Source organism: Neomonachus schauinslandi, chromosome 4, assembly GCF_002201575.2.
Source record: "Neomonachus schauinslandi chromosome 4, ASM220157v2, whole genome shotgun sequence".
NCBI classification, from domain to species: domain Eukaryota; kingdom Metazoa; phylum Chordata; class Mammalia; order Carnivora; family Phocidae; genus Neomonachus; species Neomonachus schauinslandi.
Window position 1 is genome coordinate 5812410 of NC_058406.1, and position 24159 is coordinate 5836568.

At 38.9% G+C, this 24159-nt stretch overlaps 1 protein-coding gene across 1 annotated transcript in view; it reads right to left on the reverse strand.

Annotated features, from left to right (window-relative positions):
- The window catches only part of RERE (arginine-glutamic acid dipeptide repeats), a 265002-nt gene that overhangs the window by 136713 nt on the left and 104130 nt on the right, over window positions 1-24159 (reverse strand). Inside the window, 1 exon segment of the mRNA XM_044914376.1 lies at window positions 21334-21438. Within this exon segment, the coding sequence (XP_044770311.1) occupies window positions 21334-21438 (105 nt within the window).

Below are 24159 nucleotides of genomic sequence, written 5' to 3' on the forward strand. Positions count from 1 at the left end.
ATGAGAAAACCTATCAAAGTTAACATCTAATTTATATAACATTGCCAAAATAACAAAATTATAGAAACAGAACAGATTAGTGGTTGCCAGGTGTTAGGAATGGGGGATGGGTAGAGAGGTGAGGGAGTGAGAGGTCTATATGGCAACAGACACAACGATGGCGCTGGTCACATAAAGCTACACTGACTGACTGCACACACACGTTTTACTAATGTTGTATCCAGGTTCTGATGTTATACTAGACTTATACACAACGGGAGAAGTGAGTGAATGGCACATAGGAGCAGTGTGTAGTATCTTGCAACTTCCTGTGAATCTAAAAAATTAAAAGTTTTTAAAAAGTCTAAAGAATTGGTTGACTGAATGATGTATTACAGATAGACTGGAGAGACGAAAGCTAGACATGAGAAAAGCTAATTAAATGGCCAAAAGATTCCCCTAAGATGTACTGTAGACAGCTGAACAAGTAACAGAAGAAAGAATGCCACAGTTAAGGAGAAAGGACATTCAAGGAACTAACTCAAGTCACATAAATTCTTTTTCCCCTGTGTTTACTAAGGATTCTGGTTTGAGGTCATCCTTTCGGAGACATCCCTGTGAATCATACTACCAAAAAAAAAGGAAAAAAAAAAATTGACATCATCCTCACCAGCAAGGAAGAATTTCTCTGTGAGGTTAATGTAAATAATATATGTTTTTCAAAACAGCTGAGGTTCAGTCCCCATTATCCTACAGATCTTCACTTTGGACTATGAAAATACAGTCCCAGAAGCCAAATTACAACAATAATGACAAGTCATTGTGTTTATTCCTTGAGTATTGAAAGAAAGAAAGAAAGAAAGAAAGAAAGATACATTGTATACGAAATCTGATACAAAAGAAATCCATGTAACAAAGCAGTATCCATGGCAACTACAACTTAATATTTCAGTCCTCTTCAGCTGCAGTGGATTAAATAAAATGACAAGATGTTCCCTTTGAAAAGTAACCTGTTACCATGGAAACGTTTTAGTCTAAGAAGTAAACAGGGAATGGACAGAAAGGGGCAGGAAGCCTGTAACTGAATATCAAAAAGGGAGAAGAATCCACGCAAAGGAGATGAGAGAGCCGGCTGGCCAGATGCAGGCTGGGAGAGGCAAGTGTCTCTGAAGGAACATTCACTCAAGACACCCAAATAGCTCTAAAAGAGTGTGGTAATTGCTTATGACAAGGACTTGGGTCTACAGGGGAAGAAGAGGGACAAGAGCACAGGATCCAGGGGAGAAGACATGAGCTGGTAGAACAGAGCCCTGTCACAGGGAGCTGGCATGAGTTCTCATCCTAAACCCAGACCTGGTCCCCAATCCAAGCCCAGAACATCACAGCAGTGTGGCCTACAGCCCATTCCCAAAAGTCTGGGACTGCGTAACTCTCCAGTTGGACCCCCTCTCTGTGGCTGGTGTCACGCATGAATGAAATCACTATGCAATTTTCCTTTACCTTTCCTTCAGATCACAAGGCTCAGAGAAGAGGTAATTTTTACCTTTCCCATAAAGTGTTCAGTTGAGCAGGAAGACTGACATGAAATCAATACAAAGAAGACTCCAGAAATTCTACTACTCACTAGCTCATTCAGAAAGTAATCACAGAAACGGACTGTAGGTCCAGAATGAAATACAACAAATTTTAGGAAAATTGAAAGGCAATTTATCAGAATCACTTTTTTTTTTTAAAGACTTTATTTGTGAGAGAGAGAGAGCATGAGCAGGTGAGGGGCAGAGGAAGAAAACAGACATCCCGCTGAGCAGGGAGCCCAACGCAAGGCTTGATCCAGGGACACGGGGCTCGATCTGGGAACTCCAGGATCACGACCTGAGCCGAAGACAAACGCTTAACTGACTGAGCCAACCAGGCGCCCCCAGAATCAGTCTTTTTTTAAGAAGGGTTGTGGGCAGGAGAGAAAACAGGATGGAAAGAAGGAAATCTAGAATAGCATGCTGGGTTTCTCAGATTTCAGCATGAACATACATTTCCAAAGCAAATTTTTTTTTTTAAAGATTTACTTATTTATTTTAGAGACCGAGAGAGAGCGCGGGGGGAGGGGGAGAGGGACAGCAGCACGGTCCTGCGGCACAGTAGCCACCGCTATTATTAGCTCCAAATATCGGCAACAGACGACAACAGGAGCTAACTCCCCTACCAGGAGTTCCCAAAGCACCACCTACCTCTCCTCAACTCTTACCACAGGTGTGATTTTTTATCTATTTTGCATGATTTTATATTTATTTTGTGTAATTATTTCCTTCAATGTCCTGCCCTTAGACTGAAAGCACCATGCAAGTAAGGAACCAAGTCTGTTTTTACCTCTCCATTATATCCAAGGGCCCACTGGCACTCACTATATTCTAGTATTTTACACTACATACAAGTAGACTCCAATATTTTAATTCAACTATTGTTTAGCCATAGATAGCAACTAAGCACTTTGGTATGAAATTAAATCAAGTAACCTGTGATAGAAGGCTAGCCCTCCTGCCTAGCAGGAAGGATATTTTGAATGAATATTGGTTTATTGAGAGAGAGAGAGAGAGAGAGAGAACCCATCAACAGATGAAAGAGTTAATGTTTCAAGTTCATACACAAATACAAAGGTCAAGACAGAAAGTCTTCAAAATCCCGAATCATATTCTACATTTTCTCTGATGGAAAGTTCCTTAGAGACCATGTGATCTAATCTTCTAGCTTAATAGAAGGAACCAAGGCCTGAGGAGATAAAGGTGCTCTTTCAAGGGGTCATAGTAAGTAAATTATGGAGGAGTCCAGGCCACAGCAGTAGCTCTCCTTCCACAGAGAACCCCCTAAATATAAGTAAGAGTCCAAAACTAAAATTTAGGCATTGGCTGAGGAACAAGAAGAATTTTCATGCTGACAATAAGATGCAGTAAATGTGGCCTCTTATACAAAGTATGTAACATCAGGAAAAAAATGGTTTAAAAAAAATTTTTTTTTAACAACATATGAGAAATGCTCTCATTTCAAAGTGGTAATCACTGCCCAACACAAAGCTATACATACATAAATGATGATTTAGAAAACAGACTTATTATTTTAATCCCACTGTGATTGAAATAATTTATAAAGCAGCAATATTTGAAGATTAAGCTGATCTCCTGACCAAAAATATTGCTAGCTTTCTGCACACTGAAATCAAACTTTATAAAAACAGAAATGTAGCATCCCCAGGAAAAGAGGGCCACTGGACTATAAGTATGTCTTAAATGCATGTGTGAATGTCTCTTTGTTCCCAGTGGGAAGTCTCTGGGAAATACTATGAAAAACATGACCACTGCGTTATGCCTCTTCACTGTGATGGTGTGGGTATGGGGGGAGGAGAGGGAAAAGGTGAGGGCAGGGAGGAAGAACACAGCCTTCACAGCATTCACACACACACACACACACACACACACATCAGAGAGATAAGAAAAGAACGTTTAGTGCTGAACTCACCGAACATTTTATATGACATGGGAGTAAAGCTTCTTAAAAAAAAATTTTTTTTTCAGGAAATATAAAGAAAAATATAAGACACCCAAAGGGCAAGAGAAGAAAGGAGATCAATAAATGGTGGTTAAACATATTGGCCACTAATTTAATTACCATAATTCCCAACACAACTCCTGACACTGTCTTAAACAGACTGACCAAAAACTATAGATGTTGTTGAGATAACCATACTTATATGAGACTGCAGACTTGGCCTTTGAATTAATAACAATAATACACTGAGCAATTAAGTGCCAAGCAGTTTCATACTGTTTTCACCCCATCTTTATAACAACTGTGACAAATTATACTTATTTTATTGGAGATTTGGTCATATGGAGATATGGCCCATGAGAAAATGGAGATTCAGAGGAGCCAAGAAACTCATGCAATGTCACTAATTAGGTGGCATTTGAACCATACCATCTAACTCTAAATCTAGTCTTTTCTCTTACAATAAACGCCACTCATATTCAACATATTTATGCCAAAGGCCCATCTGGCAGGCACTCTGAAAGAGACTAAGGCTACAAACACAGATGTAGCCTACACCCCAGAAGACAATCCAATGGCCACAAATAAATGTATAATTCAGAGAACTTTGATAGAAATAATGTCTAATTGTCTTAATTGAATTAAAATGAGCTGTTCTAGCTTAGAACCAAAGTATCAAGAATATACAACACAAGAATAGATTAATTTTCTTTCAGATCTGCTTTAAAGATATGTTCAGGAACCAGTATCCTCCCCTGTCACAAACTGCTCAATACAGATGATCATCAGTTTGGGAGGAGACTCATGAATGCAAACAAATTCGTGAATTTCATTATTTCAAATCTCCCTTTAGCCTGTATTTTCTATTTTCTCTCTCATTCTGGAAGACATTTTTTTTAATGGCTTTAGAATAAATGCTTCTCTGGTAGAAAGATAGCTCATTTCAGTTAACGACCAAAAAGTAAAGTGGAAAATGAAAAATGAATCAGAAGGAAAGAGGATCAGAAACAATGAACAACTGGAAAATCACAGACATGGCAAACATCAGGTCTTAGGTGTACCAGAGTCTTCCAATCTAATACATCAGACAAGAACCTAGGACGTGGTCAAAACTGGAGCTATGTTATTAGCAGATTCACAGGCTCTGAAAAATTTGTTTTACATAAGAGGAACCCTTTAAATGTAAGCCTCAACCTTGGATTCTGATTCAAGATTCTAATATAATGACAAAAAAAGCTAATAAAGGATAATATTTTGGTGAACTTTTACTTTTATGTTCTTCTGGAAACATAAGCTGTCCATATTCACCAACATTTCCTGATACTCTGAGGTACAAGAGGAGGGGAGCGATAAGCCAAAATGAAACTAACAAGCATCTTTCCAATGTCCAAGCTGGGCAGACCCTACACAACTTCACTGACCCAGAGAAGAATGTCCCATGTGCTGTTCCTTCACCTCTGCCACCACCAGACAAGCACAGAAGCCCCAAAGCGAGAGATGGCTAGTCAACAAATAACATTCCAAAAATATTTTCCCAAGACGGGGAAATACAGAACAAATGCACACTACACAAGGAACGGCGCTTGTGACTTACTTTACCTGATCTGAAACACAGAAATTTGACTCTAAACAGCCAGCAGTGGTCACTACAAGTCCTCACCATCTAAACAGGTGGCTGCATACAAGCTCACAAGGGCACATTTGTATTAGGCCAGGCCAGCTAGCCAGACCAGCGGGAGGAACCTGCCCAGAGCTGATTCATGAGTACAGCTTCCTAGTCACACTTTGTTTGCTAAATATAAAAAAAAAAGTTGAAGAAGTAAAGGCCCTAGAAAAGAAAGGCAGTCCACAACTCTTTTCTAGACAAGTATGGTCCTGACTCAAATGAGGATTTTCTGAAACAAGTCTGGAGTGTTAAGTGCCTCGGAGCCCAGATCCTCTTGTCCGGAGAGACGGTAATTTTAGACTTACAAGAGAAAAGCAGAAAGGAAGAGTACTGTAAATGGAGTGAATTAAGAAAAGTTCCAGAAGCAATACTACACGGTATGGGGAAAAACTGCCCAAAACCCCCAAATGCAATGTTCAAATAAATGTGATCATAATTGGGAAGACAGCCCTCGTATCAATGGAAAACAAGACTAAAACTAGTAATAAATGCACTAGTCCTAAATTCATCTCCTTATCACAATCCCCAAACTGAACCTGCTGGAAGCCAGATGATACTTCAGTAATATGTCCGTGGCTAGAATTTACCATTAGCCTTCCTTACAACTTTCCACCAAATCAGGGTCCTCCTCTGACAAGAGGTGAGCACGCACAGCTCCACATTCATATTACACGATGAAGAGTTTATGCTCAGAATCTCTCCCTGTATCACCGACGTCCCATGAATTTCCTCACTATTCTATGAGCACTTATCAGCTGCACATTCTTGCACATCATGTGCTTCCACCTTCCAACCTCCCAAATGCACAAAACTTAAGTGTCACTTCAAAATTTTTTCCAACTTTCATCAGAAGAAAAAAGCAGAGAGGAAACAAGGAGTAACAACTAATACCATTTGCCAACTTCACGTACCATCTACTTGGGTAAGAACTGAACTTGTCTTAAACCTGAGTATTATAATTGGCTCCCTACATTAACCATGGTAAGAGCCATCTGCCTGAGTCCTGGATACAAACAGGACACACAAAATGTGTAACTCCCCAACACAGAAAAGACTAGTGCAGGGCCCATCAAGCAGTGGGCACAGAATCTGGCCTGGTCAGTGCCTCCACCTTCTCAAGCATCAACTCCTCTTTTTACTCCTCTCCTACAGAATGTACAAGTCACACAACAAAACACACATATACCACAAATGCCACCTTCTGCTAAAACAAATAAAGAAACAAAATAACTGGAACCTTAACTTCTATCACAAATGTCACTGCATACAATTTTTTTCTTAATTGTCAAGACATTTCCCATAAACTCTGAAAAGAATGGACTCTTTCCTTTTGAAACAACAGAAAATGATGTGACATAATCTTTTATTTCTTTTAAAAAAAATCATTTTAAGGTGATAATGCTGCAACCATGATCCACAATTACTTCCTGCATACGTCAAAACGTATACACTATTTCATCTTCAGACTTCAGAAACAGATCACAAGAAATATAATTTGCTCTGGCAAACAGGCTCTCAATCAAAACAAGTTCCACCCACCTTCAAAGCAACCAATAGCTGCCCACCTACCACCCTTCCTAAAACATCCAAACAGAGCTGCTCTTGGGCCCAGTCATTCCCTATCAGCCACACAGCACCAGAACAGCCTGCAGGTTTGTTCTGCAGGTGCCTGAAGGCAAACAAGCTCAGCACCAGGCATCCATGCAGGACTCAGGTTAAAGCTGTACCCGGAGAGGAAAGGGGAAGGGAAAGGGGAAAGGGGAAAGGGACAGGGACAGCAGGATCCACAACGTTCTCCATTTGCTAATGCATCTCCGGGCAGACCCCATTCTTAGCTCTGATTTCACGCTTCGCAATACCACCTACATGGCCAGCCAGGGCTGAATTAAAGGCTCTTAGGAACATGCACTATGAATGATGAAATGATTCATAAACATCTTCAGAAGTGAGAAAGAGCAGCAAAAACCATCACTGTTTCGGTGAGGCCAGAGGAAGATAGCCTACCTGCAGGGGCTGAATGGATCATCCATGACTAATAGAGGCTCTGGTGAGTCTAGCTGTATCCCTGAACCTCTACTTACTGTTAAAACTCTGCCCTTTTCTACTCTAACAACTCAAAATGGAGGCACATGCAGTCTGAGAGACCTCATAGAGCTTTCACTGAGCTTGTGCTATGACCTAAGCCTTCACGCAGAACGCAGAAACTTCCCCCTCACACTGACAGGACTGAGCATGTGCTGTGACCCTCCCTCATCCATACACTGTCTCTCAACGCAATCAATCTCAACCCTGCTGTTTCCGTAAATAAAGCCCAGCCAACAGACTCTGCAGCTTCTCCCTGCATACCAAGCTAGTGTGCAGGGAAGTGGGGCCTTAGAAAGGGGATCTGAGACAGCCAACACCAGGGAACTCGGCAAGCCACACCATCTATCGAGAGGCTTCAGAGAACTGCCCTGCTCTGACAAGACAACAGCAAGTTTTGTCTTTTTTTAATTGTGGTTTTATTTTTTTTTTTAAGATTTTATTTATTTATTTGACAGAGACAGACACAGCGAGAGAGGGAACACAAGCAGGGGGAGTGGGAGAAGGAGAAGCAGGCTTCCCACCAAGCAGAAAGCCCGATGAGGGGCTCCATCCCAGGACCCTGAGATCATGACCTGAGCTGAAGGCAGACGCTTAATGACTGCGACACCCAGGCGCCCCTTAATTGCGGTTTTAAATAGCAAGGTCTTCAAGAAGGAATAGAATCAAAAGATACAGATATGACCATACATAGGATTAATTAACAGAAACTACAGCACATTTATAAACACAGTAGTAGCTACTTAAGGGGAACAACCCCACAAATTTCGTTTTGAAAACTTTGTAAACATTTGGGAAAAAAAGCCACACAAACAATTCTGGCAAAGCTGTGGAGTTCTGGGTATTGTCATAGCTACAAACGCAGTATAGACAGTAAAGAAAGAGTATCTGAAGAATACTGTATTCTATGAAAAAAGCTTAATCTCTCTTAAATAAGAAAGCTCTAAAATTGCCTAAATAATAAAACCATTTCCCAAAGAGATACTAATCTAGTCAGGTATGTCTAGCTTGAAAATCATACTTCTAACACTAACAAGGGCAGGAAAGTCCAAATCAAGAGGTCAAAGAACACCATGCCACAGATACTCAAGCACCTAAAAATCTCATTTGAGATCTCCTGATTCAAAGGTTTAGGCAATTCTTTATAGCATTGCCCACAAAGCTAACTTCATTTAAAATTTAATCAGAAAAGATTTCTAAAGCCACGTCAGCAAGGCCATGCCATGCTAGTCATACTGAGCGCTATGAAGTATTCATACTGTCCACAGCACCAGCCAAGACATTTTCTGTTAAAATCTTTAAAAACACACACTTTATGCCTCTCCCCACAACCTCCACCTCCAACAAAAAGGCAAAGTGGGTTGTCCACCCCGTAAGATAGCCTAGTTTGGTATGTGTACACAAGCGTGTTTCCATTTGCAAACTAAGAGATGATTCTATGTATGATTCCTTATAGTTACAATTAAAAAAGAAAAATAAGACCATGAAACTCCTGAAAATGTATAAAGGACAAGACAGAGTAGGAAAAAGCAGTGCTAATTGTGTTTCCCACAAATGTAACAGAGTGTGAAGAAATTAAAGACCTGCTTAAGAGAGTACTCCATGTCCTCAAGAGTCCTAAAATAAATGTGGAATCCATTCCATTTCCTTAGTACTCCTGTTTTTGCTATCAAATGAACTAAATTCTGAGACTATGATTAAAAAACTCTCATCTTACTGAAAATGTCATTTATACAACACGAGAAATGCCAAATACACTTAAGTAAGTTTTGCTTTTGACCCAGCACCTGAATCAAGTATCCACAGCTTGGAAGACCACTTTCCCTATTGGGAAAAGTCTGTCCCCAGACGTGTGAGACCAGAAACAGTCTGAAGAAAAAGGCTCTCTAAAACAGAAGCAATTGAATTGCCTAGAAGCCAAATAGCACGACTACGACTATCAAAGTATTTCCTTCAAAAGCGCATTTTTTCAAAACTACCGAATCACATGGAAAATGCTCCCTTGGAGAAATCAATGTAAAATAATAATTTAATAAATTCATCATTATTTTGAAAAACCACAGGAGCTGTTCCATGAAACATAGCATAAAAATGGTAATGATAACAATTCAAGAAGTGTAAACTATAATTCTAGTCCCACCAAATACCGTGAGTGACACTAAGGGCAAGCCATCAAAACCCTATGACCTCTTCTCCAAACACTGGGTCCCGCAGTGGCCGAGGCCTCCTTCAACACCTTCTTGGTCGTCTTTCCTGCCACTCACCTCATAGCTGTCCTCTGCATGCCACTTGGGCAGACCCCCAGCCCCATCTCTCCTCAGTGGTGGTACACCCCAGGGCTCACCTCACTCTGCAGTTTTCTCTTGTGCGTGGAGAATTCACCCACTCACCCACAATCCCAGCCAGAGCCTCTCTGGAGAGACCTCCATACCGGGAACAGCTAGGAAACCTCAGAGAACTCCGTTCTCCTCTTGCTGCCCCCTAACTCATGTCAGCTTTTTCTGGGGTGCCTCATCTCTCTTGACGGATGATAAGCTCTTTGGGGGCAAGGACAGTATCAAAATCATCTTTACTGGAACCACCCAAATCTCTTCTTTTGTACCTCAAAAAAAATACATCTGAAGCACTGAGAAGGGCAAAATAACATTTAGATAATCATTCCCTGGCAGAACTAACAAAGCCTAAGACTAAAAATGAGGAAACATCAAACAAACCTGAACTGAAGGATATTCAACAAAACTGGCTTCTAACTCATCAAAAATGTTAATGCCATGACAAAAGAAAAAAAAGCCAAAAACATGTTGTGAAAAATGCTGTATATAATATGCTATATATAGCTAAATATGGACTAGATTAAATGGTATTATATCAATGTCACCTTTTCTGATTTTGCTAACCATATCATGATTATGTAAGAGAATGTCCTTGTTCTTGAGAAATACACATTGAAATATTTAGGGAGAAAGAAGCTTGATGCTGTAATTCATTCCTAAATAGTTCAGGGAAAGAAAACAGAAAAATGAAGCAAAGATGGTTAATACAGAGAATAACTCGGCAAAAAAAAAAAAATAATAAAGTAAATCTGTAATACAGTTAAAAAGATATATAATACATAAAATAAAATCAGTAAGAATAAATTAATTAGGGGTGCCTGGGTGGCTCAGTTGGTTGGGCGACTGCCTTCGGCTCAGGTCATGATCCTGGAGTCCCGGGATCGAGTCCCGCATCGGGCTCCCTGCTTGGCAGGGAGTCTGCTTCTCCCTCTGACCCTCCTCCCTCTCATGCTCTCTGTTTCTCATTCTCTCTCGCAAATAAATAAAATCTTAAAAAAAATTTTAAAAAAAGAATAAATTAATTAAGCAAATACTGCAAAATGTTAACAACTGGTGAACTGGATGAAAGATATATACAGGAGTTATATGTAGTAACATCAAAACTCTTGAGTTATGTACATAAAATATTTAAAATTTTAAATATACACACACACACACACACACACACACACACACACACATATATAAAACACCTACTTGTACTAGTAAGTCTTCAATCATCAGTCCTCATGGAATCTGGAGACTGGACACATGACTGGCAACGAGTGACCTGCCATGCTACCGGCTTCCACGTGCTCTAACCCCCAGACTGAATCACTTAACACCCAACTTTGAGTTCAATCCAACCTCAGAATATGAGGTCAGTTCTCCTCCTCAGAGAAAATCGAGGAGCCCTGAAACCTAGTGGCTTGGTAATTAAGTAAGCCAATGTGCCATTTTAACATAAATTCCAATTCTAGAAATGGGCTCTGTTTCCATTGAGCAAGCCCTATCTTACACTGAGGACCACCCTCTGACTCTACTCAGTACTTCCAAGCCCCTAAAACCTGGGCCTTATTTTCTCCACAGTTGTCTGGACCACTAGATGTCTGCTTACTGCTGCTGACCATCCGCCTAGACCCCATTCCTGCCCCATTTCCTTGCCACCTGGGTGCCTGCAGGGATATGCACACACACTTGGCACACAGGCTGCCCATGTGCTTCCTTTCGTGGCCTCTACTGCTAGGTCTTCCCCCAAGTCCTGTGATCCCGATCCCAAGTACTTCCACACTGTCTCCGGATCTTAGACCTTCCTCTCTCCTGATTCATCCCTTAGTGAACAACACTTGAACGATTAACATTTTTGAATAGATTAAAAGTGAGCTGAGAATGTGAAATGAATATGTTAATGGATTCTTTCTAAAATTAAAAAGGTTTATTACATAAAAACTGACTGAAAAACTATTTTGTCCACTGTCATACTTAGTTTTTCATGAGCAGAAAATTTATCAAATGTAAAGTAAGAACTGTAAGTTTTAAAGAGGTTTTTACTTACCAGAAATATAAAAATGTTTAAAATGTTTTATTTACTAACAACAAATTGTAAAGCAAAAGCAAGGAAAACTTAACATTCAGGCAACTCTAGAGAAAAACACTTGTTGGGAAAAAAGATATTCTGTTTGACTTTTAATGAGTACTAACTTCACATCAAGAGAAGGGAAGCATTTAGAAACAGTGTGGTTAAATTTTATTTTCTAATTGTCCCTGGTGTGTGGAAATGTGGAAATGGAGCTGAGCGTTACACATGCTGCTCTGATTTCCAACAAACATGCTGATTTATCCTATCAGTTTTAACTATCTGTTCACATGCTTTCTCAGAGTTTCTACGGCAAAAACTATTATACCATTTTACAAAGGTTCATTTCTTCATCCCCAATTCTCACACATTTTCATGTACTAATGGACATGGGACTCTTTTTTTTTTTTTTTTTTTTTAATTTTAGAGCGATACTTCTAACACTCTGCCTTTAAGTACAGTGCTTGTTGTAGATTTCGGTTTAATTATTCAGTCACAACAGGGAAGCTTCCTTCTATGGTTACTTTGGTTAAGAGTCCCCTCCCCCAACATGGACTAGTTGTTGACTTCCAACAACTGTTTTTCTCAACATCAAGATGAGCATATAGTTCTTCTTCATCATGTTAAAGTGGTAAGCTATATTAACAGATAAATTTTTAAACCAGTCTTGTGTTCTATAAACCCAACTTGAGTAAGTAGATTTTTCATGCCTTGCCAGATTCCATTTTCTAATATTTTATTTAAACATCTTACATGCATGTTCCTAAGTAAGACTGACCTATAAATTTTACTTTTTAATCTGGTTTTGTATAAAGGTTTAACTAGCTTCATAAAATGACACAGGGAACCTACCCCATCTTTCTCTGTTCCCTGGAACACTGGTAAAGTTTACTTATAAAGCCACAGTCTAATTTTTTAATTATTTTTGGTCTAATGAGAAGAAAAAGAAATGTCCTGTACAAATTGTGAAAATGCCTTTAAAGGAGAAAAGGCATGCATTTTTTTACCCACTTCCTCCTTCCAGCCTGAAATCTGGATGTCACGGCTACCATTCAACTGACACCCTGAGTACGAGGTAAAAGCTGAAGTTAAGGATAGGTCCCTGATGGTTGTGGAGCCCCACACCCACCTAGGATTGCTTCTTCTCAAACTCTGCTTACATGGGAGGGGAAATAAAGGCTCTATTTTGTTTCAGTCTATTATATAGTCTCTGATAGTTCTAGTGTTGAAGTTCTCAGGTGTATATCTTACCGTTTATCTGACTCAAGTTGATGGCACATGGTTTCTTCCAACATTTTGTAATTTTTAACAGTGCATTTGGCATTCAAAGATATATTATCTGTATATATCCTACAAGTTCTTGAATGAGAATATGCCTGTTGGAGGCTCAATGGCCCAAGACCACTTTTTACATTACCTTCTCATCCTAGAGTTCTCATATTTTTCAAGAATGTAAATTCATGTCCCAACTGTCATGGGGGCAAAGCCCAAAGTTATGAATTATAAGGGAAATTCTCCCTCTATTTCTCCCTCTTCTTCTTTTCTGTGCTTAGAGTCCCAGTCCCAAATAGGTTTCTCTATCATTTCCCTCTAATTCCGGATATACCACCTAGCCTACCCTTTCACTGAAGAACAGACCTTTGATGGTCCTAACTTTGTAGAGGGCTCTCAGTTCCAACTCCCTAAGCCCCTGAGATCAAGACCCCATCTCCTACACCTGGTGGGTGTTAAAGGCAAGACCCTTTGGTTAAGGAGACAGTAACTAACCCAACCTCCTCTCATCATGGGCTGATGATCAGCTTAATGCTTTACTTGACAGTTTCTCTTAATTCGTGCAAGCTCAGCTCTCCATTTAAAAGTTCTGTCATATTTTATTCAACACTGGTAGATGTTTACTGGCAAAGGGCTTTTGAAATTATCAAATCTGATTTTTTTGTCCTATCTTATTAAAGTTCTTATATTTAAAAAAAAGTTCTTATATCCTCAGTAGGGCTGTGTTTCCAAATATACATGTCCTCTCAACCGTTTCCAACACTTGCCATCTGACATAAACATTGTAAGAGTTCGAATGTGATGGCAGAGGAAAAGCAAACAAAAAATTATTTATACCTAGTTCCAGCTTCTTGTCCTCAAAAGCTATACAAACACCATGAGCTGTGATGGACAACTTCACTAAAACAGAAGTAGATTTTGAAATGTATGAAATCCAAATTAACTGAAATAAAGGAGATCTACATTGTTACCTTTCAGCTGAAGTAAAAGATTTATTTGAAAAAAGATGGTCACAATGTTATTTAGAATAACCAAATATTGGAAAACCATAAATGTTCAACAAGATGGGAACAGATAATTATGAGACATCCACACGATGGTAGATAAGATGCTCATCACAAATGTTTGTGCAAAACGTTTAATGACATGGTACTATGTTCATAATAAAAGAAAATGAATAAAGGAATTCATGATCATATGTATATTATGTGTAAACAATATTTTAATTATAATCTTAATACATACACGTACACCTATATACACATGCACATAGGTGTAAACTGAAGGGGAAAAACACAAACATGGATTATACAATTATATATCATTTCAGTTTGCTTCTTTAACTTTTGTACTTGTCAAGTTATTTTCTAGTGAGCACATATCTTTCTCTTCATTAGAAAAGCTTCAAGTTATTTTCCAACACAGCCAGAAGAAAATGAGGTTGTATGAGTCAATCTATGATAAAATCATCAATGTTAAGAACACAGGCTTTGAGTCTAATAGGCTTGGGGTTTCCTGTTTAGTAATTGTATGCCTTAGGCAATTCTTTAATATAACACCAATTTTCTCATTTGTAAAATAAAGGTAATGCCAACCTCACTGAGCTTTTATGGGAACTAAACAATCAAGCATGGAGTAAGTATTGACTGTGAGCAAGTAGTAGTTGTTCTCCCGTGGGCCCTGAAAAGAAGATGTTACAATTTGATTCCTTGAGATCACACTTTCTTAAGAAATACCAAATGCTAAATCTACTAAAGATACAGTTCAAGATACCAAAACCCATCCATGTGTGGGAGAGAGCAGAGTCAGTGATACAAAACTGAAGTAAAGATATTAAGGATTATGAAATATGGTTTCTGACTCTTAAAGATGAGAATTACAAATAAGGAAAAAAACTAGAAGGAACCCTATGGTATTGGATTAGACGTGGAGAATTTGGTATGAATGCATGGACGCACACACACTGATACAGAAATATAGTTGTAAAAGTTTGCATACCTCCTTTTCCCCCTGCTTTCCTCCTCCCTCCCCCACCTGACACACACCCTAGCTGTTTACTCAGAGGCCTGACAGCAGTGACAGGAAGTAATGACCACACCTAGGTATCATTCTCCAAAATCTAGGACAATTTGACCTAAAAATGAATAATGATAGTAAGAGATTATATAAACAACTGAATAAAATAGGAAGCCATTAATCCACCTAGTGTAAATAAATGAATAAAATGAAAGTTTCATGGGAAGAGGGTATTTATACATAGTCTCAAAGCAACCTTCCACAAAATGGTCAATAATTATCAAAGGAAAAAGAGAAATTCTACAATTGCAAAGTCTGGCAAACAGCACCTTATTCAACTGATTAAAGTAAACACTACCAGCCATGAGACAAAAATTATGATAGGATGTAGAAAAAAAGAAGACATGGCTTCTGTGCTATCCCTGTCAAAGATACATCACCTAAATCTAATAAGGAAGTATCATAAATGTAAACTGAGAGACAGTCTACAAAATACCCTATAATCTTCAAAAGTACCAAGGTCATGAAGTGAAAGAAAGACTGAGAAACTGTTCCAGACTGACTGATCAGCTGAAGACAACTGAATCCATCAAACTGGCTCCTTTTACTATAAAAGTCTTTATTGGGAAAACTGATAAAATCTGAGTTGGGTCTGCAAATGCCATGGCAATATTTGAATGTTAATCTCTTGAGCTGGAGGCCTGTATTGTGGTCATGTAAGAAAATGCCCTTGCTCCTAAGGAATACCCCCACGTATTAGAGTGTGGTAGAGCCTCGTGGTGACAGCATACTTTTAATTGGTTCAGTTAGAAAAGGTCCTCTACTATACTTACAGCTATTGTAGAAGACTGAGACTGCTTCAAAACAAAGTGAAATCAATGAATTATGCAAGTAAAACTCAGAGTAGCGCTAGGCACAATAGGCCTCACTAACTGTAGCTATTATTAGTAACATTATGACCACTGTCATTTGGGGAGAGATTATTTGTAAGTCCTTGCAAGTGCCTCAGTTTGTGATTGCTGCTAAATATAATGGCAGTAATCCTTAAGCTTCAATATTGCTTTAAAACTCCTCAGAAAAAGAAAAGCGGAGAAGGCACAGGTGATAGATCACAGACATTCTCTCCTGGATGAGATTTGAGCTCTCAACTTGTTTTCCATCTGACTAGCAAGAGAAGACTCACTTTCACTAAGCAAAGAAACAAAAAATACAATCAGATGTTTCATGCTACAGAGCAAGTCTCTGAAGAGATCAACACTTTTATAAGACATATGGGGTGGGGGTGGGGGAGGAGCAACAGATCAGTGACCATCAATACAAAATGCTGCATTTTATATGTTCTCTTCACTACCCCTACCTGCATTTTAGTGACCTAAAAAAAACCCGTATCTAGCAAGGGGAAACAAATGGACTGGTTCCTGGGAAAATTCGTGTTTTATAATTTAAAAGTAAACATCTCCTTTCAAATGGCCACTACCAAAATCTTTCATTCTTGCTGAGACTCGACCATTACTCCCGTCCCCTCCCCTTCCCCTCCTAACTCACTGGCCTGAGGCAAGAAGTTTAGGAGAACTTTTCAAAGGAATGAAACATAAACCCAGAAAGGGCCAGAAAGTATACTGGTACTGGCCAGTAGACTGAAGCTGCTGAGGTGAGGGGATGCGAAGGAAGCTGAGGAAAAGGACATCCAAAAATTCAATACCACCTACATGCTATATAGGGGGACAGGTTCATTTACTATAAAAAGCTCAGATCTCTTTCTCAATAAAAATTTTTTTTCAGGGAGCCTGGGTGGCTCAGTCGGTTAAGCGTCTGCCTTCAGCTCAAGTCATGATCCCAGGATCCTGGAATGGAGCCCTGCGTCGTCGGGCTCCCTGCTCAGTGAGGAGCATGCTTCTCCCTCTCCCTCTGCGGCTCCCCCGCTTCTGCGCTTTGCTCAAAAAATAAAATCTTTAAAAAATTTTTGTTCAATTTTGGTTCTCTCAAATTTTTCACTGAAATATTCTGACCATAGAAATGTATATTGTTTCACATTAATACCACTTGCATATTCATTATAATTGTCATGTCAGTTTCATTAGAGGCAAGAAATTTATCTTTCATTTTTAGTAACTGTATATTTTCAAAATGAATTTTATAATCAATATTCTAAGCAGAGTCAAAAATCCCCAGTGTTCAGATTTCCATATGTCAGCACAATCAACCAGATGGTTAATGGTCTACTTGGTAGAATCAAGACATCTTAGGAAGTAGTATATGTTTTGCTTTTGGACTTAACATTTTATGGGGTTAAAAAACAAACTTTGATATTTTTCAACCAAATTTATAATTCTTTTTGCAATTCCCAAGAAGCAACAAAAAACCTGACAGTTTACACAAGCAACCAACAGGATAGCTTGTGCCACCCCCATTTTATTGAGGTAGAAACAGAGTCCAGGAAGTACCAGCCTTAGCCCTGGACACAAAGATGAAGTGACAGCCCACAGTCAGAACCCAGGCTGCCTGGTCCAAGAGGGGAGTCAAGTCTTAACAAAAAGATCAAGAAGTCAGATTAAAGGCTATGAGATACTGGATAAATAAAAAAGCAACTAAGGATAGTAGGCAGATGAATGCAGCCATGTCCCTATGAATAGAGATTATAATCATCTCTTTTTATAAGCCAACCTCCTTTAGTTCAGCCAAGAATACTGGTGCTTTGTGCGTATGTCTCTAAGGTCTAACTGGCTTTATGTATCAGGATTTCTGAGCTGAAATTTATTGACTTTATTTTATAACCAGATTTTGGATTAGAACCTTCAGACAAAATGAGAATATAATGACATTATATTGCAGAGTAGGCTGCTGACTGCAGAATTAAATTTGGGGTGAATCTTAAGTACACACTCCCTGAGTGCAGAAATGTCAAAACAAACTCCAGAAGCAAAGCCTGATTACCTAAGGGTTCAAAATTCAGGCCTCTCTCATTAGTCAGACCCTTGTCGTTTGCATCCTATTTGAAGCTGGAAACATCTGCCACCAAATTTTTTACTCAAGTAAGTTTTGTTCCTTAAATGTCATGGCTAGCAAGAATACAGTATCACCATCCCTTACCAAAGATCCTAAGGGTCAGAAGATTTTTAGAATTCAGAATTTTTTAGGTTTAGAAAAGTACCATAGCCATACACCATATACTATGTGACACCCCAGAAGTGTCTGACCAATGGCCCCCTACTCCTATCTCACTGATACTTTTGCGGTAAAAATTGTGCAAACTCACTCAACCCAAAGTGAACTAACTCAAGAATATAAATAGCCTCATCTCAGTTCAGGCCAAGAATGACCATCCAATGAGCTTCAGCACCAAACTTAGCGTAAAAATTTTTTTTATTTTTCAGAGCTTTCAGATTTCAGAACTGAGTTTAGGATTTCAGAATTAAATACAGAATTTCAGAATAATAAAAATTCCATGTCAATTACCAAGAAATCTACCCTCCCTGAACTTTAAAAGCAAAGTACCAAAGAATATAGAAAAGTCTTGTTTCCTGTCATACACATGGTTCAATAAAGTAATCCCATCAAAAAGAAGAAGTCTGGAAAGGTCAGGTCTCTGACAAGATGAAATGTTCAGAAATATAATAACCAGGTTAGGAGGAAAAAATTCTTTTTTAGGGGAAAATTTTTAAAGTAGCCAAACACTGGGGCTTTAAAAAAAGTATGCAAAAATGTGAAAAACCATTCCAAACTTTCAGTGCAGGTGAATATGCTAAATAAATTATGGAAAATTACATAAATCAGCTTTTAACTACTATCAGAAAATGTGCTATGAGAAAGAAGCAATCCCATCTCAAGCTTCAGTCTCAACTGCTCACTTGGACTAACATTCCTGAGTTACTTCCGGGGAGGGCAACGGTCATCAAAGTCACCGTTCTGTCACTTGCAGTGGTCTTGGCCGTATATGCTCTGTCTCACAGGTGCAGAACAGTTTCACGTTTCCTCTCCAAACAACTCAGGGCACCAAGAGTTAGCACAGAGCAGCATGCAGCCAGGACTTCCGAATGGGGGAGAATACACCAGAAGCCCGCTTTTCACACAACCCCATCCCTCACAGGTTTGAAACAATGACACAAACAGAGGTAAATTCTGCAAGGGTATGAAGCCCAAGCATTCTAAAGATTAGGCTGTGTGCAAGCCAGGTGGGGAAAGTAGAGTCTTTCTACACTCCTATTGAATTACACACACTCTTGTGACAATCTGAGCGACTACGGGAACTTCAGAGTTATAAAGTCGTATTCAGGGTGAAACTGGTGAGCCAGGGCAAAGTTTTACACTCACTTTGTGAGAGGTGTGAGATCTGCCACAAGCTTCACTTGTAAGTAGACATTCAAGTCTTTTTTTCATTTCAATTCACCCAACACCCCTCAAAAACCTACAACATATCAAAGCACAAGCTGGACAAGGAGAACACAAGCACAGCAATGAACAAATGGCCACCAGGAAGTCAAAACTGAAAAAGCAGTGACTCAGGATGCAGAATCTATAGACGCACCGCCATGGGCATGTCTCGGTGTTGTTTTCAGAAGAGAGACAGATACCCTGCTACTGCATACCTAAGCCACACTTTAAAACCTAACTAATGGGAAAAATCACTCTGAATGACTGACAGCAACACCCACTGAAAAATGAGACCAGAACTTGTGCGAGTCTCTATTTACACAGTTAAGTTATATAATACACCATTTTTAATAAGCATTCAGCAAAAACAGACACATAACCAAAACAAGTAAAAAATTTATTTGGTTGCTTCTTATGAACCCAAGAGCTAAACATTTAAAACACAAAAGCTATTTAGTCAATTCACTGACACAATCTAACTTGTGCAACGTGACAACCACTGATCAAACAGTTAAATCAACGTGGCATCACTGAAATTCTGGACTCCTTTGTATCTAAGACAGAAATCCAAGATATGACCAGGCAGTCAATAAATCCGTATGTAAAATAAACATTTTGAAATACAGGATGCTCTGAAATACTATCACTGATCAGCTTGTCACTGGAACAGGGCATACTTTTGAAAAAGAAAATAAAAGCTCAAATTTACTGTTTTCTAAAGGAAATAAAGTAAAAAAAAAAAAAAAGGTGACCACTGGATATTATATAAGACTGATGAATCACTGACCTCTACCTCTGAAACCAGTAACACATGTTAATTGAATTTAATTTTTTTAAAACAGGTGATCGTTCATTACACTATTACCCCTATAGTTGTTGTCTACAACATACACAGAGAGAGACACTAATATGTATGTGCCAACAGAGCTTTAGGCAGCCTCTTAGGATTGTGACAAAGAATATATTGCCTTTTATTAACCCTAGATTGATTATCTGAACAGTAATCTTCTAATTTTTATATATAATTTCTCAGCATCCTCTAGGAAAAGGTTTTCTCTAAAATAATACCCACCTTGCACCTGAAGAACTGAATGCAGTTCTTCCACTACCTTCCTTTGGCCAAGCAGCTTCTCTATCTTTCTAAGTCCTTATGTCTGTAGATTATGTCTCGGATGTCCTGAGCACAGACTACGTGATCACCAGCTAACATTCTTTTTCTTTTTAAATCCTTAATCCATTGTAGTTGCATGATTGATACAGAATAAAAATGAATGCACATACTCTTAAAGAAGTTCTTCCATGTGCTAAGTTAAACTACAATCTATTACAGACATAAAGATTTTTTTCTGTTAAATTATTTTGATCCTATTGTTTGTCACTTAAAAAGTAATAATTCTACCTGTTACATAGATCTTACTTAGATGGTTGAGAACTGAATGTATCCATCTCATACCAGTCATCTTTTTTTTTTTTTTAAAGATTTATTTATTTGAGAGAGAGAGAATGAGAGACAGAGAGCACGAGAGGGAGGAGGGTCAGAGGGAGAAGCAGACTCCCTGCCGAGCAGGGAGCCTGCTTCTCCCTCTCCCTGTAACATTCCCCCTGCTTGTGCTCTCTCACTCTGTCAAATAAATAAATTAAAACCTTTTTTTAAAAAATGTCCTAACTTTCAATATGGTATCATGGAAGGCTTGACACAATGTACAGTAGGGTAATAAAATGCCAATTCATAGTTAAATTCAAAACACAGATCAACTAAATGTACATCTTTGCCTTGCCCTCTCAAAACCCAAATTTTCTCACTTTTCCTTTTCTTAATAAAATCAAGAGCAAATAATAAGCTGTTTTAGACACCAAAGACATTAATTAGAACACCTTCCAAAGAGGTTTACTTTGGGTTTTTGAGTTGGTTTTTTAAAATCTTACTAGCATATACCCAAATGTGTAAACACACATACACACACGCATGCACGTGAGAAAAGCAAAAGTTCTCACTGAGTGGGCCCAAGTAACTCACTTACCTTGTCTCAGGGTTGTAGCCTAATATGTAGAAAAAGGAATCCACTCGAGCTTTAAACTCTCTAGCAGCAAATATGTCAGAAAAATGGGAGATGTTACACTTCCCTCTGAAAATAAACAAGCATAAAAAATACATTAGCATTACCGTCAACTGCTTTGCAAACCGAAACACTACTGGAGGGACAGAGGCAGGGGAAGATAAAACTAAATCCACGTTACTCTAAAAACATGCAGAATATGGCTACAGACTCCAAAATTACCAATTCAGAAAACTAGGAGTTCCCAAAAGAACTAAGAAAACGTCCAAATGTTGTATTTTTTTGTTTCAGGACTGCGTCAACCTACAACTTCCCAACTTAACTGCATTTACCTCAGCATTTTAGTCATGGATTAGAATTAATTAAACCACAGAGGTAAATTGAGGGCAGGGCTGTGATGAAAGGATATTAAACTACAACCGACAGGAAAAATTTAAACCACAGTTAAATTACTTTACAAAAAAAAATCCGCCTAAAGCCTTTCTAAATCATCAAAGCAAAATGGGCCTTTTCTTCCTCTTACTTTACTATAGGCAGAATGTAAAACTGTCAAATGTTTTTCTTCTCTTTTAATGTGCAAGGAATAAAATGACTTGGAACTTAAAACTGACAGACTTTAACTTTTTAAATACATAGATGGGCTCTATTACATAAACACACACTTCCCGAATTTTCAGGTCATGTTAAATGACAGTAAGTTGGAAAATACCTTCTCAAAGAAATATTGCAATAAAAAGAGCAGTAATATTTCCAGGTTCATCTATCAACACAACTTAAACGGCAGTATAGCTAAAAACTCTGTAATACGACCAAACTCCTTAAAACACAAAGACACACACACACACACACACACACACACACACACACACACACAGGTGTTGGGAGAATTTCCAGGGTTCCCAAGGAGGCAGGGAGGCTTTAAGCAATTCCCTTGGTGGTCACAGAAGGTTAACTTTAACATCAAGTGGAAGCTAAGGGCTGTGAGTATAGCAGATGGAACTGGAGAATCAAAAGCACATCAGCAGCTCACATGGGATGCTTCCAGGGGAATGAATTCCTACCACTTCAACAGGCATTCCATTCCCATGAGGACTCCATGAGTTGGCACATTAACAACATACACACCAGCTAATGACCAAGGTGTCAGAGAAAGAAACTAGCTGAGGGATAGCAACATGGGGATGATATTCATTTGCTTCCTATAAAGAAATTAAAAAGCAACACCCTCCTTTTCCACAGAGTTTAAGCCTCAGTAATGGGCAGAGGCTAACTAAGATGGGGCTCAACCTCCGTTTTAAAAATGAAACAAAGATGCTTTTGATTTACTGAAGTTCCTTTGGGAAATACTGATAACATGATGCAGGGCTGTTGAGCACTTGAAATGTGTCTGCTCCAACGGAAGAGAACTGGATTTTAAATTTTATTTAATCTTAATTAACGTAAATTTAAATAGCCACGTGTTGCTGGTGGCTACCATACTGAACAGCACAGATTTAAGTAACATTTCCAACACCACAGAAAGTTCCACTGGAAGCACTGATTTCTAAGTAACAAGATACAATTAAAGGGAAATATGGACTAGAAATCAACTTTGCAGGCCCAGGACCTATCTCCAGTATGTAGCTGGAACTAAAATGAGCTTCTGGAGGAGAAAAAGCAGGTAAGATACTTTTACAGATGAACAAACAATGCACTCACTCTGAACCTTACTACCACCCATCAGTCTGATGTGATTTAGTCCCTGAAACCCATAGAAAAATCGGTAAGTTCCTTCATCAGCTAAACAGGGATAAGAACACCTATCATACCCACCTCATATTAAGGAGATCAAATAAGTCTATGAAACTTTATACGCCAAAGTGCTACACAAAACAAGTTATTTCCATCAGTGTCTGTAACTGGAGGAAAGTGATTCCTCTCTTATTAGTCTTCAGCATTACATTCAAGTGTACCCTATCAATGTATTAGTTAAAGGTACAGAAACCCTACCAACCCACAATTCTAAACACAGGCACTGGAAGACAGGTATGTTTTGTTCAGGAAACGGTTTCTCAGTCCCAGCACTACTGACATTTTGGACTGAATAGTTCACTTTTGTTAGGGGCTGTCCTACACTTAGCAGTATCCCTAGTACCCCCTTCCAAAGAGGTTTACTTTGGGTTTTGGAGTTGGTTTTTTAAACCCTAGTACCCCCACATTGCAACCACACGCGTCATTGTTACGATCAAAAATATCTAAGACATTGCCAAATGTTCCGTGGGGAGAGCAACACAACTGGTTTACGGAAAGCCAGAAGCAGCAGGAACAGAAGCGTATCAGCTGATAAACGACCATGAAGCTGTAATGAATGATCTCATCTACCACTATGTCCTCTATTTGCTTTCTATTTGGTTATGCGAAAGGTACTGATTTTTGTATGTTAATTTTATATCCTGCTACATGACTAAATTCTTTATCATTTGATAGTTTAATCATTGGTTTTCTGAGGTTTTCCAGGTATATTAACTGTTGTTTGCAAATAAACACAGTTTTACATCTTGTTTACTCTTTATTTTTTTTAAAGATTTATTTACTTGAAAGAGAAACAGAGACAAGAGACAGAGAGAGCACAAACAGGGGGAGAGGCAGAGAGAGAGGGAGAAGCAGACTCCTCGCTGACTGGGAGCCCCACGTGGGGTTCGATCCCAGGACCCGGAGATCACGACCTGAGCCGAAGGCAGATGCTTAACCATCTGAGCCACCCAGGCACCCCTTTTTTTTTACTCCTTCTTAACACCTGAATTGCACTGA